Below are 17,192 nucleotides of genomic sequence, written 5' to 3' on the forward strand. Positions count from 1 at the left end.
GGTATATGTGAGAATAGCCGCTCGTAGTCCCGTCGGTTTATGACGGTTAGAGCTGATCCTGTGTCCAATTCCATCTTTACCTGGACTCCTGCTATCTTGAGAGTGACCCAAATGGTTCGGAGATCCTCCGTTGTGATCACATTATGTAGTTTCAGACAACACAGTTCCCTGCTTTCGGAGTCGTTATCACTCTTTTGTTCGTCTGAATTATTCTCCGTCGTCTTATGTACCTTCTTGTACTTTTCTTTGGTAGGTTTCTTATTGCTGGTTTTCTTTCTCGACCTGCAGACTCGTGCTATGTGTCCTACTTTTCCACACTGTCTGCACACTTTGTCTTTGAACCAGCAATCATTCTGGTCGTGTGTTGTTCTGCCGCAGCGATAGCACTTCTCTGTTCCATATGACATTTCGTTTGTGCCATATTCTTGCGGTCTCTGTTGTATCTCTGCAGCGCCCCGTGCTGCTGCTTCATATGATACCGCAATGCTGAAAGCCTTTTCCAGCGTAAGGTCCTTTTCAGATAAAAGCCGTTTCTGGGTTCCATCACTTTGAAGCCCACACAGAAACTTGTCCCTTAAGGTATCTGCCAGTCCCGCTCCAAACTGGCAGTGTTTCGATAGTTTGCGCAGTTCTGTTAAATAATCAGCATTGCTTTCATCCTTATGCTGGTTCAGTTTGTGAAACTATCAGCAGCGGTGTGGGGTTTAAATGTTCCTGTAGTATCATTACTATGTCTTCAAAACTCTTTTCCATTGGCTTCGTTGGGGTTACTAGATTTCATAATAAATTTAATGGGTGCAAAGACGTATGGTTTAACAATACCGACGCTTTCTTGTCATCTGACACCTCATTTGCCTTGCAGTATACCTCTATTTGTTCGACATATGTAGTCCAATCTTCGACTTCATTGTCAAACGCGGTGATACTGCCACTCTTCGGCATTTTGGGTGTGGTTTAAAATGGCGTCTCCCAATGGCGTCTCCCGCGCTTTCCTTCCTCCCCCGCTGCTGCCGACGCCGCTCCCGGCGGTTCTCGTGGCAATGGCGGCGCCCTGCTCTCTCCCTCTCTCCGACGCTGCTCGGCCCCTGAACACTGGCTGCACCCTGTGTGCTCTGCCCTCTCTCTCTCTCCCCGTCGACGCTGCTCGGCCCTTTGCTGTGCCGCTCGGTCAGCTCTAGCCCGCCGCCGTCCGGGAAGGGTCTGCGCACTACCTGTTGCCAGCCCGTTTCGCTGGACCACTTCGACTGGAAAGCCAAGCCTGGCTCTCGACAGCCTTCTCCGCAATTCTCGAGTCTCTGCTGGATGACTGGGCGGTTGCCCGTGGTCGACGCCCGAGTCTCTGGCCTTGACCTCCAATCCACTGATCTCCAGGAACGAATCCCCGGGAGGTGATGCAGAGTTGCAGGTAGGTTCGAACCTGCCTCGTCGCCAATGTTACGTCCGTGTATATAAGAAACAGACTGCGGAGAACGGTACAACAGGTGTTTACTCAACGTGGTTCAAACTGCAACTGATCTGTACAGATTACTACGCAGCGTTATATACAGGTGTGGTCACTGCCGGTACTACAGTATACATGAGCTGTACAAAGTAGTTCCCCCCTTAAAAGGTACATACATTACACTGTTACTCTTTTCTCCCCACTCCCAGTTCACACTGTCACTCTTCTCTCTTCAATCCCAGTGCACGCTGGCACTCTTCTCTCCCCTCTCCCAGTGTACACTGTCAATCTTCTCTCATTACTCCCACAGTGCACTCTGTCACTCTTCCCTCACTCCCAGTGCACTGTCACTCTTCTCCCCCCACTCCCAGTTCACACTTTCACTCTTTCTCCCCACGCCCATTGCACACTGTTACTCTTCTCTTCTCACTCCCAGTGCACACTGTTACTCTTCTATCCTCAGTCCCAGTGCACAATGTCACACTTCTCTCCTCTTTGCCACTGCACACTGTCACACTTCTCTACTCACTCCCAGTCCACATGGTCACTTTTCTCTCCCCACTCCCAATGTACACTGTCACTCTTCCCTCCTCACTCCCAGTTCACACTGTCACTCTTCTCCCATCCCTCCCAGTGTACACTCTCTCATCTCTCCTCACTCCCAGTGCATAGTGTCACTCTTCTCTCCCCTTTCCCAGTGCACACTGTCACTGTTTTCTCCCCACTCCCAGTTCACACTATCACTCATCTATCCTCAATCTCATTGCAACCGGTCACTCTTCTCTCCTCATTCCCAGATCACACTTTCACTCTGCTCTCCCCACTCCCAGTTCACACTCACACTTCTCACATCACTCCCACAGGTCACACTGTCACTCATCGCTCCTCATTCCCAGTTCACACTGTCACTCTTCTCTCCCCACTCCCAGTGCAGACACTCTCACTTCCCTCCTCATTCCCAGTGTACACACTTTTCTCTCTTCACACCCAGTGCACACTAACTCTTTTGCCCCACTCCCAGTGCACACTGCCACTCTTCACTCTCACTGCCAGTGTACACTGTCACTCTTCTCACTCCCAGTTCACACTGTCACGCTTCTATCCTCACTCCCAGTGCACAATGTCACACTTCTCTCCTCATTGCCACTGCAGTCACACTTCTCTACTCACTCCCAGTGCACACTGTCGCTCTTCTCCCCTCACTCCCAGTGCACAGTCGCTCTTCTCCCCTCACTCCCAGTGCAGTCGCTCTTCTCCCCTCACTCCCAGTGCAGTCGCTCTTCTCCCCTCACTCCCAGTGCACAGTCGCTCTTCTCCCCTCACTCCCAGTGCACAGTCGCTCTTCTCCCCTCACTCCCAGTGCACAGTCGCTCTTCTCCCCTCACTCCCAGTGCACAGTCGCTCTTCTCCCCTCACTCCCAGTGCACAGTCGCTCTTCTCCCCTCACTCCCAGTGCACAGTCGCTCTTCTCCCCTCACTCCCAGTGCACAGTCGCTCTTCTCCCCTCACTCCCAGTGCACAGTCGCTCTTCTCCCCTCACTCCCAGTGCACAGTCGCTCTTCTCCCCTCACTCCCAGTGCACAGTCGCTCTTCTCCCCTCACTCCCAGTGCACAGTCGCTCTTCTCCCCTCACTCCCAGTGCACAGTCGCTCTTCTCCCCTCACTCCCAGTGCACAGTCACTCTTCTCACTCCCAGTTCACACTACCACTCTTAGTTCCTCACTCCTAATGCACACTCAGCCCTCCCCATTCCCAGTGCAGTCACTCTTCTCTCCCCACTCCCAAAACAGTCACACTTCTCTCCTCACCCCCAGTGCACACTGTCATTCTTCTCTTCCCACTCCCATTTCACATTCTCACTCCTTCTCCCCACTCCCTGCGCACACTATCACTCTTCTCACTCCCAGTGCACACCATCACACTTCCCTCATTCCCAGTGCACAATGTCACAATTCTCTCCTCATTTCCACTGCACACTGTCACTCTTCTCACTCCCAGTGCACACGGTGACATTTCTCTCCCAACTCCCAGTCCACTCTGTCACAGTTCTCTTCTCACTCCCAGTGCACACTCTCGCTCTTCTCTTCCCACTCCCGGCGGTTCTCGTGGCAATGGCGGCGCCCTGTAGGTTTCGCGCGCTTCTCCTGCGCTGCTGCCAACGCTGCTCTCGGCGGTCCTCGTGGCAATGGCGGCGCCTCGCGGGTTTCTGTGCGTCTCTCTCTCCCTCTCTTCGATGCTGCTCGGCCCCTGAACACCGGCTGCGCCCTGTGCACTCTGCCCTCTCTCTCCCCCGTCGACGCTGCTCAGCCCTTTGCTGTGCCGCTCGGTCGGGCTCTAGCCCGCCGCTGTCCGGGAAGGGTCTGCGCACTGCCTGTTGTCAGCCCGTTTCGCTGGACCACCTCGACTGGAAAGCCAAGCCTGGCTCTCGACAGCCTCCCCCGCAATTCTCGAGTCTCTGCTGGATGACTGGGCGGTTGCCCGTGGTCGACGCCTGAGTCTCTGGCCTTGACCTCCAATCCACTGATCTCCAGGAACGAATCCCCAGGAGGTGATGCAGTTGCAGGTAGGTTCGAACTTGCCTTGTCGCCAATGTTGTGTCTGTGTATAATAAGACACAGACTGCAGGAGAACGGTACAACAGGTGTTTACTCAACGAGGCTCACACTGGAACTGATCTGTACAGATTACTACTCAGTGCTATATACAGGTGTGGTCACTGCCAGTACTGCAGTATACACGAGCTGTAAAACATAGTTTCCCCCCTTAAAGGTATATACATTACAAGGGTAAGCTGTGAGGAGGATATCATGAAACTCCAGTACGATTTGAACAGGTTGGGTGATTGGGCAGAAACATGGCAAATGCACTATAATGTGGATAAATGTGAGGTTATCCACTTTGGTGGCAAAAACAGGAAGGCAGATTATTATTTGAATGGCAATAGATTGGGAGATGGGGAAGTGCAAAGAGACCTGGGTGTTATTGTGCACCAGTCGCTGAAGGTAAGCATGCAGGTGCAGCAGGCGGTTAAGGCGGCAAATGGTATGTTGGCCTTCGTAGCAAGAGGGTTCGAGTACAGGAACAAGGATGTCTTGCTACAGTTGTACAGGGCCTTGGTGAGACCGCACCTTGAGTATTGTGTGCAGTTTTGGTCACCTTACCTGAGGAAGGACGTTCTTGCCATGGAGGGAGTGCAGCGATGATTCACCAGGCTGATACCTGGGATGGCAGGAATGACGTATGAGGAGAGATTGTGTCGATTGGGCTTATACTCACTGGAGTTTAGAAGATTGAGAGTGGATCTCATTGACACCTATAAAATTCTGTCAGGTCTGGACAGACTAGATGCAGGAAGGATGTTTCGGATGGCCGGGGATTCCAGAACCAGGGGTCATAGTCCAAGGATAAGGGGTAAGCCATTTAGGACTGAAATGAGGAGGAATTTCTTCACCCAGAGAGTGGTGAACCTGTGGAATTCTCTGCCACAGAGGGCGGTGGAGGCCAGTTCATTAAATATATTCAAGAAAGAGTTGGATATATTTCACAGAAATCACAGAATCACAGAAACTCCACAGTGCAGAGAGGCCATTTCGGCCCATCGAGCCTGCACCGACACATATCCCACCCGATCCCCGTAACCCCTACACTAACACATATCCCACCCCTATCCCCGTAACCCCACGTATTTAATCCCCCTAACACTAAGGGTCAATTTTATCATAGCCAATCAACCTAACCCGCACATCTTTGGAGGAAACCGGAGCACCCGGAGGAAACCCACGCAAACACGGGGAGAATGTGCAAACTCCACACAGACAGTCGCCCGAGGCCGGATTCGAACCCGGGTCCCTGGCGCTGTGAGGCAACAGTGCTAACCACTATGCCACCGTGCTGCCCTTGAGGCTAAAGGGATCAAGGGATATGGGGAGAAGGCAGGGACAGGGTACTGAATTTGGATGATCAGCCATGATCTCATTGAATGGCGGAGCAGGCTCGAAGGGCCGAATGGCCTACTCCTGCTCCTATCTTCTATGTTTCTATGTTTCAAAACATCATGGTTGAGGTCCAGAATGTGGGTGAAGATGTGCGTCAGCTGTGGTTCAGTGGGTAGCACTATCGCCTGAGTCAGAAGGTTGTGGGTTCAAGTCCCACTCCAGAGACTTGAGCACAAAAATCTAGCTGACACTCCAGTGCTGTACTGAGAGAATGCTACACTGTCGGAAGTGCCGTCTTTCGGATGAGACGTTTAACCGAGGCCCCGTCTGCGTTCTCAGGTGGACGTAAAAGATCCTATGGCATTATTTCAAAGAGGAGCAGGGGAGCTCTCCCCGGTGTCCTGGCTAATATTTATACCTCAATCAACGTCACTAAAACAGCTTATCTGGTCATTATCACATTGCTGTTTTGCCTGCTGTGTGCAAATTGGCTGCTGCATTTCCCACATTACAACAGTGACTACACTTCAAAAAAGTACTTCATTAGCTGTAAAGCGCTTTGGGACATCCTGTGGTTGTGAAAAGTGCTATATAAATGCAAGTCTTTCCTTTCTAAAATTGGGGGCGGGGGGTGGAAGAGTGAAACCTCCTGAATTCAGGTGAATAATCCAGAAGTTTATAGCCGAAATGAATGGTCACCTAACCTAGTTTAACCATCCCTACCAACCTCTCCAAGGGCTACACACAATCTCTGAGCAGCACAGCTCTAGCTATGAGGAAGAGGAAAAACAACTTGCATTTATATAAACAAAATACTGCAAATGCTGGAAACACTGCGATCAGGCTTACACCCTTTGTCAGAACTTCTTCACTTCAGATGTTGCTTGATCTGCTGAGTGTTTCCAGTATTTTTGGTTTTGCATCTATACAACAACATCTTTAGTGTAAAGGAATGTCATAAAGCACTTCACAAATAGGCATAAGGAAAATAAGAGTTGAGCTAGGGACAGATTTTTATTATTCGTTTATGGAATGTGGGCATCGCTGGCAAGGCCAGAATTTATTGCCCATCCCTAATTGCCCTCGAGAAGGTGGCGGTGAGCCGCCGCCTTGAACCACTGCAGTCTGTGTGGCTGAGCTAGAGAGAGATCATGAAGGGTGATGTAGAGACTTGCAGCTCTGTCTGCTGCAAAGGCGTCAGTGCCAACATAATTACTAAACAGGAATCATCAGTGCCAACACTTCACTAAAATGTCATTCTAATGTAAATCAGCTTAAAGTGGTTTTGGCTGCCGCTCCAGACCCGAGCCCATCACTTCCATTTCACCTTTTCTCTCCCTTCTTTTCTCTTTACCCCCCCCAGGCCCCTCTCTCCTGTCATCATGCCTTCTTTCACTTCTTCCCTCTCAGGTACTCTGCCCTCCCAAATCCCTACCCCAACCTTTCAGCACTCCTCGACCTTCCTGCCCTCCCAACACCGTCCCAGGCTTCACTCCCTTAGATAAGCCTACAGCTTCCCTCAGTGCCTCTCTTGCCATCCTTTGAAGGGTCCATTGAGGCACTCATCGCTGCTTCCTTATGAGTAGCAACCCCAACTGCCCCACCCTACTCTCTCGCCGTCCATAGCGAGCCCGCTGGGACTAAACTTGCCAACCTCCTGCCCGTCACCGCGCTGACCCCATGGACTCTGCCAGTGGATCAGTTATCACCGCCCCTCTCTGCATCTCCCTCCAAAATGTCCGTTCACTTGTGAACAAGGCCCTTGCCATCAATGAGCGCACTGTGGATGATTGCATCAACATCATGGCCTGGACAGAAACCTGGCTGAGGGGTGACGACACCTTCCCCCTTAAATGAAGCTTCCCCGCCTGGCTATACCTTCTACCACTTGCTCCGCCCAAACCACTGCGGTGGCAGTGTAGCCCCCATCACCAAATCACACCTTGGTCTGTCCCTACTCCTCCAGCACCTTTGAGCATCTCACCTTGTTCCAGCCCCCCTCACCTCATTTAAAATCCTCATTCTCTACCGTCAAGTACCACGCCACGTTTCTCACCAAGACATCTTTACTGCTTTTCTCCTTCAGCCTCTGCACTGAGCAACTTTTCATCCTGTGATTTCAACCTCCATCTCAACACATCATGCTCTCTCTCCCGAGTTCACTGACCTCCTAGCCTCCCAAAGTCTCTCCCTCCATATAAACTCCCCGACCCATACTCATGGCCACCCCCTCGAACTGGCCATCTCACATGGCCTTGCTGCTCCCATTGTCAAAAATCAGAGAAGGCCATCTCTGATCACTTCCTTGTATCACTATCCGGCCACATCCCCCTCCCAATCACACTTCCTTACGCGCTTTCAAATTCTCTGTTGTCTAGGCTTTGGCCCTCCATTCACCACAACATTCTGCAGCTACAAACTGCACCTCCACCTCCGATGCCATTGTCCCCATTAAAACAATGATTCTCACACCCTGGTCCCTCCCCCTGTATGGCCTTCATCTCCGCTTCCTTAAGTCCAAAGGAACGTTTATGGCGGACAACTGGTTTAACTATTCATTGCCTGATCTGGCTGGACCACAAAGCACAATTGGTTCCTGCTCTCCTCTGCCAAAACTGCTCACTATTCCAGGATCATCCTGGAATGCAAAGATAACCCGCGGCATCTTCTTAAACCCCTCTCCCCTGCTTCCTCCACCCAGTGCGAGGGGCTCATAGGCCTCTGTCACAAAGACTGAGACCATCCGATCAGCTGCCTCTGCCACTTCCCTTCCTTCCCCTAGTCCAGGGGTTCTCAACCTGTTCGCTTCCGAGGCCTTCCTCCCGCATTATAAAAATGTCGCGGAACCCCTGTAACACAACACAATTATTTTTTTCTGTATAAAAATTAGTTATTATGTCCTAAATTTACATAAATAAAAGGCTACAGATGCTGGAAATCTGAAATAAAAACAGAAAATGCTGGAAATACTCAACAGGTCAGCAGCATTTGTGGAGAGAAACAAAGTTAACATTTCAGGTCTGATGAAAGGGCATCGACCTGAAACATTAACCGTTTCGCTCTCACACCCTGGTCAGATGCTGCCTGACCTGCTGAATATTTCCAGCATTTTCATCTTAAATTTACATTATGTGCCCATTTGTGGCTCAAGGGCTGCTCCACCCCATCAAACATTTGCTTAACTGGAAATGAACCAGGAGCAACAAGCACCGTGCTCACTACAGGCTCATTTTGTGCACACTCGATCAGACCGGACTAAAATTCCAGGTCCATGTCCTCCATTTCAGAAACAGAGCTTCCCTCTTACTTTGTTACCAAACCCCAACACGGCAGCAAAAGCGACTCAAATTAACAGCACTAGTAATGGCGGAGGCAGATGGCACATGAAAGAAATGAAGAAATAAACAGGACCCTAAGTGACTATACGCACCTGACCCCATCGCCATAAATCCTATAGTGACAAAGGCAGCCCACCGCTTTCCTCCTCCCAACCCTTTCACAAATAGCCAGCGGTATCTCAAAGGACACAAGCGCCCAGATTAGGCTTATCCATCCGTCAGAGAAGTACATGGCTCCACGTCTGAGGTATGAGGAAAATTGTGATAACGCCGTCAGCTATTTTATTAACTCAGACTGAAGACATTGAAGAGTCACACCGGATCCCAATTATTACAGCCTTGCTGTAGACCCAGGAGACTGAAAAGTCTCTTTCTTTCCCCCCCCCACCGCTCTCAAGGCCATGTGGCATGCGCACTCTCTCCATTGACGGTGCCCTTTTCAAACACGCGAGCAGCTTCCAAGTGACACAGGGCAGCTACACAGGAGGGGAAAGCAATTATTACGGCCTTGCCGCAATCCCAGAGACTGGCTCCAAAAATCTTACCGAGATAAATACTGCTGTAAAAGTCACCGACATGCATAGGGACTTGTCCAAGCGTCCAAATGGTGCCCAACAGCAAGAACCGGAATTGACTGCGCATGCACAGTCTTTGCATAGTTAAAAACTATTCCACTGGTCTCAATATACAGGGGAGACTACGGAGGTTTATGCCATAAACATCAGTAGTCTCCCCTATATATTGATAAAAAGACAAACCAACTGGCGGACCCCCTGAAATCTTCTCGCGGCCCCCTAGATCCCTAGTTAAGAATCCTTGCCTTAGTCCACCTGCCCAAACTTCCCCCTTGCCCTAGCCTGAACTCACATCTTTCTCTAGTTTCTCTCCTATCTTCCATCATGCCCTCTCTGAGCTCATCTTGTCCACGAGACCCAACTCCTGCTCCCTTGAACCTATTCCCACCAAGCTGTTGACCATCCAATTCCCCTTCCTGGCCCCCATGTTAGCTGATATTGTTAACGGTTTCCTCGCCTCAGGTACTGTCCCCCCTCAGCACCCATCTCCTCAAAGAAACACACCTTTGACCCCTCTGTCCTTGCAAACTACCACCCCATCTCCAACCTCCCTTTCCGATAAAGGCAGTTGAGGCCAACTTAAGAAATATATTTAACTCCTTCTTGAATATATTTAATAAGGCTAAAGGGATATGGGGAGAAAGCAAGGACAGGGTACTGAATTTGGATGATCAGCCATGATCTCATTAAATGGCGGAACAGGGTCGATGGGCTGAATGGCCTACTCCTGCTCCTATCTTGCTATGTTTCTATGTTTCCTCTCCAAAGTCCTTTAACGTGTTGTCGCCTCCCAAATCCGTGCCCATCTTTCCCACAACTCCATGTTTGAATCCCTCCAATCGGGTTTCTGCCCGTCACTGTACTGAAACAGCTATCAAAGTCACAAATTACATCTTATGTGACCATAACAAGCTATCCCTCCTAATCCATCTTGACCTGTCTGCAGCCTTTGACACGGTTGACCACACCATCCGCCTCCAAATCCTCTCCTCCGTCATCCAGCTGGGTGGGACTGCCCTCGCCTGGTTCCATTCTTATCTATCCAGTTGTAGCCAGAGAATCACTTACAATGGCGTCTCTTGCCGCTCCCGCATCGTTACCTCTGGAATCCCCTCAGGATCTATCCTTGGTCCCCTCCTATTTCTCATCTACATGCTGCACCTCAGTGACATCATACACAATGTCAGGTTCCACATGTACCCCGACGACACCCAGCTCTACTTCACCACCACCTCTCTGGACCCCTCCACTGTCTCCGATTTGTCACACTGCTTGCTCGACATCCAGTACTGGATGAGCAGAAGTTTCCTCCAACTAAATATTGGGAAGACCAAAGCCATGGTCTTCATTCCCTGCCACAAACTCCATCTCTTGCTCTGGCAACTGTCTGACGATGAAACAGACCATTCACAATCTTGGTGTCGTATTGGACACCGAGATGAGCTTCCGATCACATAATTACATATCCGCTTCATCAAGAAGACCGCCTACTTCCACCTCCGGAACACTGCCCGACTCCGCCCCTGCCTCAACTTATCTGTTGCTGAAACCCTCATCCATGCCTTGGTTACCTCTAGACTTGACTATTCTAATGCTCTTCTCAAAAGCCTCCCATCTTGCACCCTACATGAACTTGAGCTCATCCAAAACTCTGCTGCACGTATCCTAACTCGCACCAAATCCTGTTCTCCCGTCACCCCTCTCCTCGCTGACCTAAATTGGCTTCCGGTCCGGCAACGCTTCAATTTTAAAATTCTCTTCCTTGTTTTCAAATCCCTACATGGACTTGCCCTCCCCATCTCTGTAGCCCCCTCCAGCCCTACAAGTCCAGAGATCTCTATGCTCCTCCAATTCTTGCCTCTTGTGCATCCCCGATTTTAAATCGCTCCACCATTGGCAGCCGTGTCTTCAGATGCCTAGACCCTAAGTTCTGGAATTCCCTCCCTAAACCTCTCCGCCTCTCTCTCTCTCCCCCTTTAAGACGCTCCTTAAAACCTAGCTCTTTGTTCAAGCTTTTGGTCATCTGCCCTAATATCTCATGTGGCTCAGTGTCAAATTTTGTTTGATAATGTTCCTGTGAAGCACCTTGAGACATTTTAATACGTTAAAGGCACTACATAAATGCAAGTTGTTGTAGTACAGTAAGTGGTCAGTTAATTCAGTCTCATTTATGAAGCCAGTTTGAGTTTCAGAGTCCAGTGCATTTAAAGCCCTTTAATAATCACTAATGCAAATACAATAAAAACTGGATAGAAGCACTAGAACTCCTTTACAGATAATGAGCATGAATGGCTTAGGCTACAAAGGGAGGATTGATTTGTATCAGTTAACAATAAACAAATCTGCAGAGACTTGTCTCCTGCTCTGTGAGGAAACCCTTCCAAAAAAATGTAGTTTAACATTTCGTCCTATTTCATTCCCAACTCTTATCCTTGGATCTCTATTCCATTTAGTTGAGGCACCAAGGGATCCACTCAGATACAAGCACATTGCTGCTGCTCCCACCACTGCTCCTAAACGTGGCTGAAAACTCCTCCAATCACTCAGCAGATGTACACATTCAGTAGATGACCCACACTAGGCGGGTCCCAGGTTTGCTCACTAATCTGTGCTGAGTTACATGATCTCAGTCAAAACAGCAGATGGGCTTTACAAGTGGGTATAGCATCCATGGGTTAAAGATGGGAAAATCAGCCAAAGCAGGCTTAGTTTTGATGCTCCCCATGGTCAAAAAGCCTGCCGATGCTCATGGTCAGGATTCACACATGAATAATAACCACATCGGTGAGGTGCCAGCGGTGCTTCTAAAATCTTGCGCTAGGGAGGAGTCAATGTCTTCAGGACAGGAGAGGGGGATTAAATGTAAGGGATTTACAACAGAGGGTAGGACAAACTTTTTTTTTTTTTTTTATAAAAAGAGTGTTGTGAAGTTGTGGAATTCACCTCCAGGGTTAGTGGTTGAGGCAGAAACTAGGTCAACATTCAAGATTAGATTGGATTGTTGGACAAAGGGATATGGGAACAGGTGGGCAAATACGTTGAACTATTTGCTCGCATGGAACGTAAACTTCAACACAGACTAGTTGGGCCCAATGGCCTGTTTCCGTCCTGTAACTTGTTTGTATTTTAATCTATATCCTCGGCAAACAGAGAGAATAGTTGTCAACTGTGGCTGAGTTGGTAGCACTCTTGCCTCAGAGTCAGAAGGTTAAGAGTTCAAGCCCAACTCCTGAAACTTAAGCAGATGATCTACGCTGACACTTCAGTGCAGCACCGAGGGAGTTCTGCACTCTTTTGGATGAGACGTTAAACCAAGGCCCTATCTGCCCTCAGGTGGGCGGAAAAGATCCCATCACACAATTTTGAAGAGCAGTGGAGCTCTCCCCAGTGTCCTGGCCAATATTTATCCCTCAACCAACATCACAAACAGATTATCTGTTCATTGCCTCATGGCTGTCTGTGGGACCGTGCTGCGCACAAATTGGCTGCCACGTTTCTTACATTGCAACATTGACGACACTTCAAAAGTACTTCATTGGCTGTAAAGTGCTTTGGGTCCTGTGGTCATGAAAGGTACTATATAAATGCAAGTCTTTTTTCCCCACAAACTACAAGGTGACTAATTTCTGGAAAACTGATCTTCTGAGGCTTCTAATTCATTAGATTCCTGCCCTTCTGTTGAGACAATAAACCAAGGCCCCATCTGCCATTTAGATGGATGTAAAAGATCCCATGAAAGAGTATGGAATTCTCTTGGTGTCTGCCTAAAATTCATCCTTCAACCAAAACAGATTACATGGTTATCTCATTTACTGTTTGTGGGGCCTTGCTTTTCACAAATTGGTTGTTGTGATTATCTACAAAAAATTACTATTTCAAAAGTAATTAATTTGTTATGATAGGCTTTGGGGCATCCCAATGACATTTAAACACTATATAAATACAAGCTCTTTCTTTCACATCTGCCAATGATCTCACAAACAAATCGATATACCGGAATCAAGTCAAACATTACATTCTAGTCGAACCAGTCATTCGGCTGTCAAGGTGCAAATACTGTACGTGTAACGTATTGTGCATCAAAGTAGCCTGAGCCACCAACAGGGAAACCAACCCATTACAGAGAATCGACAGCGCAGAAAGAGGCCATTCTGCCCAATCATTCTATGCCGGTGTTTATACTCCACACGAGCCTCCTCAACACTCTCATCCCACCCTACCTGCCCTTGTATCCCCTTCTCCCCCCTGTGTGCATCAAGTCTCCCTTTAAATGTGTATAGAGTCACACAGAGGAGAGCAACGCATGGGTCGGCTTGGTGCTCGTTAGCTCCAGTCTGTGGATGTCCATTCCTGGCTGCGGGGGGGGAAGTACGATGGGGCCGTGGCGTTTTCTCCCACTTCCTCCTAGGAAGCGCGACGTGGCAGTGCAGCAGGGTTGGGCCCGCGCTCCCTCGGCTCACCTGTTGCTCCAGATCCCGTACAGCAGCTCCACGAAAGCGAAGGAGAGGTTCAGCAGCAGAAAGAAGAAGAGGTTCCGGGAGGTGGAGTCCGACAAGATAGACCTGGGAAGAGGAAGAGCAGAGGAGTCAGCAGGAGAAACACAAGCCGCCCGCTCGGCCGGGCCCCTCTCCCACACTCGGGCCTGTATAACCCAGGGCTCGGCGAGACAACAACGGCAGGGCCCGCCGCCGGAGCCGGCCACACTCCCGGTGCCCAGCGGCCCTCCCACGTCGCCATGTCCCGTCCCCGGCTCCTACCTGAACCAGCCCGACACCTTGCGCAGCAGATTGAGCCGGGGCGGCTTGTACTCATCGTCCTTTATGGAGAGGGGTAACATGGTAACTCCAGGCCGCGGCCACCGTTCCGCGGCAACTGCACTGACTCACTGCAACTTCCGGCCGTTGGTGCCGTACGGCACCCAGAGCGCAGGCGCGGTGCCGTACCGTATCGTACGGGAGCCCCGGCGGAGCATCGCGATGCCGTACAACAAACAATGCTGCTGTTCTGCTTCATTGATACTTCCAATTCACCAGTCTGCTGCTCACTTTATGTATGTAGTTACAATGGGAATGCATAACTTAAGCTGCAACTATACACATTATTCCATCAGTTGCACTCTAGGAAATAAAACACAAAAATGCACTTTTTACATTTAGAAATCTTAGAAGAGCAAAATTTATTTCCTAAGAGTAGACCTGGGGCATGCCTCCCCAGGATGCTGATTTTTTAAACATTTTTTTGGTTTATTTTCCGCCATTTTGAAATGTACAGTGATGCAGCAATTGAAGCCAAAGATAATTTATTTTGGAATGGTTTTATGTACACAATATTTAAATATTAAAATTAAAGTAGTTGCTACAAGATACTATTATTCACTCTTGCACTCTTCAATTTTGCACTTTGCACTATCAGGAAGGAACACGCCAGGCCTAAATCTGCAATAGAAAAGGGTTCTGTTTCCTCCAGAATTGAGGGGGGAATCATGTGTAAAGGAGTTAAGCGCTATGAATGGAAGTCCTTCCACTCTACTATAAAAAGCAGGGTTGATCCACAGCTAAAATCACAATATATATATGTTATAATTATCTATGATGATTTTTAAAATAATAATGGATTCCAGTATGAGGTTTTCAAGTTGGGAGCTAAAATGGTTAAAAATATCATCTTTCCAACCTTTTTCGATTCATTCTTGGGATGTGGCCATCACTGGGAAGGCCGACATTTATTGCCCATCCCTAGTTGCCCTTAATGGGAAGTGTGAGGTCATCCACTTTGGACCGAAGAAAGATAGATCAGAGTATTTTCTAAATGGTGAGAAGCTATGGGATCAGAGAGATTTAGGGGTCCAAGTACAAAAATTACTAAAAGCCAGTAGACAGGTACAAAAAATAATTTAAAAGGCTAATGAAATCTTAGCCTTTATCGCAAGGGGGCTGGAATACAAAGGGGTGGAAGTTATGTTGCAGTTATATTAAGCTCTGGTTAGACCCAATTTAAAGTAGTGCGTTCATTTCTGGGCACCTAACCTCAGGAAGGATATATTGGCCATGGACGGGGTGCAGCGCTGATTCACCAGAATGATACCTGGACTAAAAGGGTTCAATTATGTGGACGGGTTACATAGACTATGCTTGTATTTCCTTGAGTATACAAGAGTAAGAGGTGATCTAATTGAGGTGTTTAAGATGATTAAAGACGTTGATAAGGTAAATAGTGAGAAACTATTCCTTTGGTGGGAGAGTCCAGAACAGGGGGACATAACCTTCAAATTAGAATTAAGCTGTTCAGGGTCATAAAGCACTTTTTCACACAAAGGGTAGAGGAACTCTGGAACTCTCCCAAAAAGCTGCTGAGGCTAGCTCAATTGAAAATTTCAAAACTGAGATTGTTAGATTTTTGTTAGGCAAGGGTATTAAGGATTACGGAACCAAGGCAGGTAAATGGAGTTAAGATACAGATCAGCCTTGATCTAATTGAATGGCGGAACAGGCTTGTTGGGCTGAATAAGAACATAAGAACATGGGCAGAACAGTGGCAAATGGAATTTAACCCTGAAGTGCGAGGTGATGCATTTTGGGAGGACTAACAAGTCAAGGGAATACAAAATGAATGGTAGGACCCTAGGAAGGACAGAGGATCAGAGGGACCTTGGTGTGCATGTACATAGATCCCTGAAGGCAGCAGGACAGGTAGATAAGATGGTTAAAAAGGCATATGGGATACTTGCCTTCATTAGCCGAGGCATCTATATATATAAAGTGGCTCTTCTGTCTGTCCGGATGTCTGTCTGTCCTGATGTCTGTCTGTCTGTCCGTTCTCTATACGTTTGAAAGTTACAGAGTGTACCAACGCGCGCGTCGCCTCAAAAGAAAGCTTGCGATGCCGGACCGGTCATAGGCGTATTTACGTTTCGGCCGGACAAAAATCCCGCCCGCGGTATCCGAAAAACGTTCAGCGTTCCGCTCATTAGCATATCATTAGCGACCGTGTGACGTCGAGGTCGACCAATCGGACGGCGGGTTCCTGGCGCGTGCCGTCCTACAGTTGAGTGTCGAGTGACTCGATGATTGACCAATCCTACGCTTCGGTGACCTGACGCGTCGACCAATGTGTGTGGGCGGGCCTTATCCTTCTGAACCGAGGTGAGTGGCCGCCATCTTGATTTTTCACGATTTTTTCCCCCACACTTTCTGTGTGTTAGGGAACTAAGGTAAATATTTTAATGATGTGTTAGGGAATTAAATAACAATTTATTTGTGTTTTAAATTGTCTTTAGCAACAGGAGGAACTGAAGTGATCCCCTGCCCTTCTCCTGGAGACTCGCCTACTTTGACGGCCGTTTCGAGCGGCCTAGCAGCCCGGTAAGCCTGGGCCTTGAGTTGCGGGCCATGCGGGAGCTGCCGCGCAACAGGAGGAACTGAAGTGATCCCCTGCCCTTCGCCTGGAGGCTCGCCTACTTTGACGGCCGTTTCGAGCGGCCGAACAGCCCGGGAAGCCTGGGCCTTGAGTTGCGGGCCGTGCGGCAGCTGCCGCGCACAAAACCTCCCTGCGGCGTCTACAGCACCGCCCCAGAGCCCGACCCAAAGCCATCAGGTCACTCTGTTCCCCGCTCGGCTCGGGCGGGGGCGCGGGGCTCTCGGAGGGCGGGGCCATGTCAGTGCGTGGGGCGGCACGGAGCTCCGTGGAGACATCGCCGGCGCTGGGCTCAGGTGCTTTGTGGCCTGCGGACGAACAACGGCTGCGGACCTCCAGCTGACCGGGGCGCTGGACTCGGCTGCGCCATGTCTTTGCCTCACGGCCAACGGCATCAGGGTGACGGCCGAGGGAACGCGTTCATCCAGGTGCCGAGGCCCGGGCCCCGGGGCGGAAAGAGGGATTGGAGCGGGGGATGAGGGCTCGGGCA

At 49.4% G+C, this 17,192-nt stretch overlaps 1 protein-coding gene across 3 annotated transcripts in view; it reads right to left on the reverse strand.

Annotated features, from left to right (window-relative positions):
* slc30a7 (solute carrier family 30 member 7) overlaps window positions 1-14,405 on the reverse strand; it is a 68,873-nt gene extending 54,468 nt beyond the window's left edge. The window contains exons 1-2 of one of the 3 annotated variants that reach the window (XM_085982467.1): window positions 14,176-14,405; window positions 13,750-13,851 (exon numbers count right to left, since the gene is read on the reverse strand). In XM_085982467.1, the coding sequence (XP_085838593.1) occupies window positions 13,750-13,851; window positions 14,176-14,261 (188 nt within the window). In that variant the 5' untranslated portion in view covers window positions 14,262-14,405. Of the gene's footprint in view, window positions 1-13,749; window positions 13,852-14,046 lie in introns of all 3 variants that reach the window. The other 2 variants (XM_085982469.1, XM_085982468.1) reach the window with 2 other exon arrangements.
* Between the last annotated feature and the right edge of the window lie 2,787 nt (window positions 14,406-17,192).

Source organism: Somniosus microcephalus, chromosome 3 (genome assembly GCF_052327205.1).
Source record: "Somniosus microcephalus isolate GS21.2 chromosome 3, FLI_Smic_1.0, whole genome shotgun sequence".
NCBI classification, from domain to species: domain Eukaryota; kingdom Metazoa; phylum Chordata; class Chondrichthyes; order Squaliformes; family Somniosidae; genus Somniosus; species Somniosus microcephalus.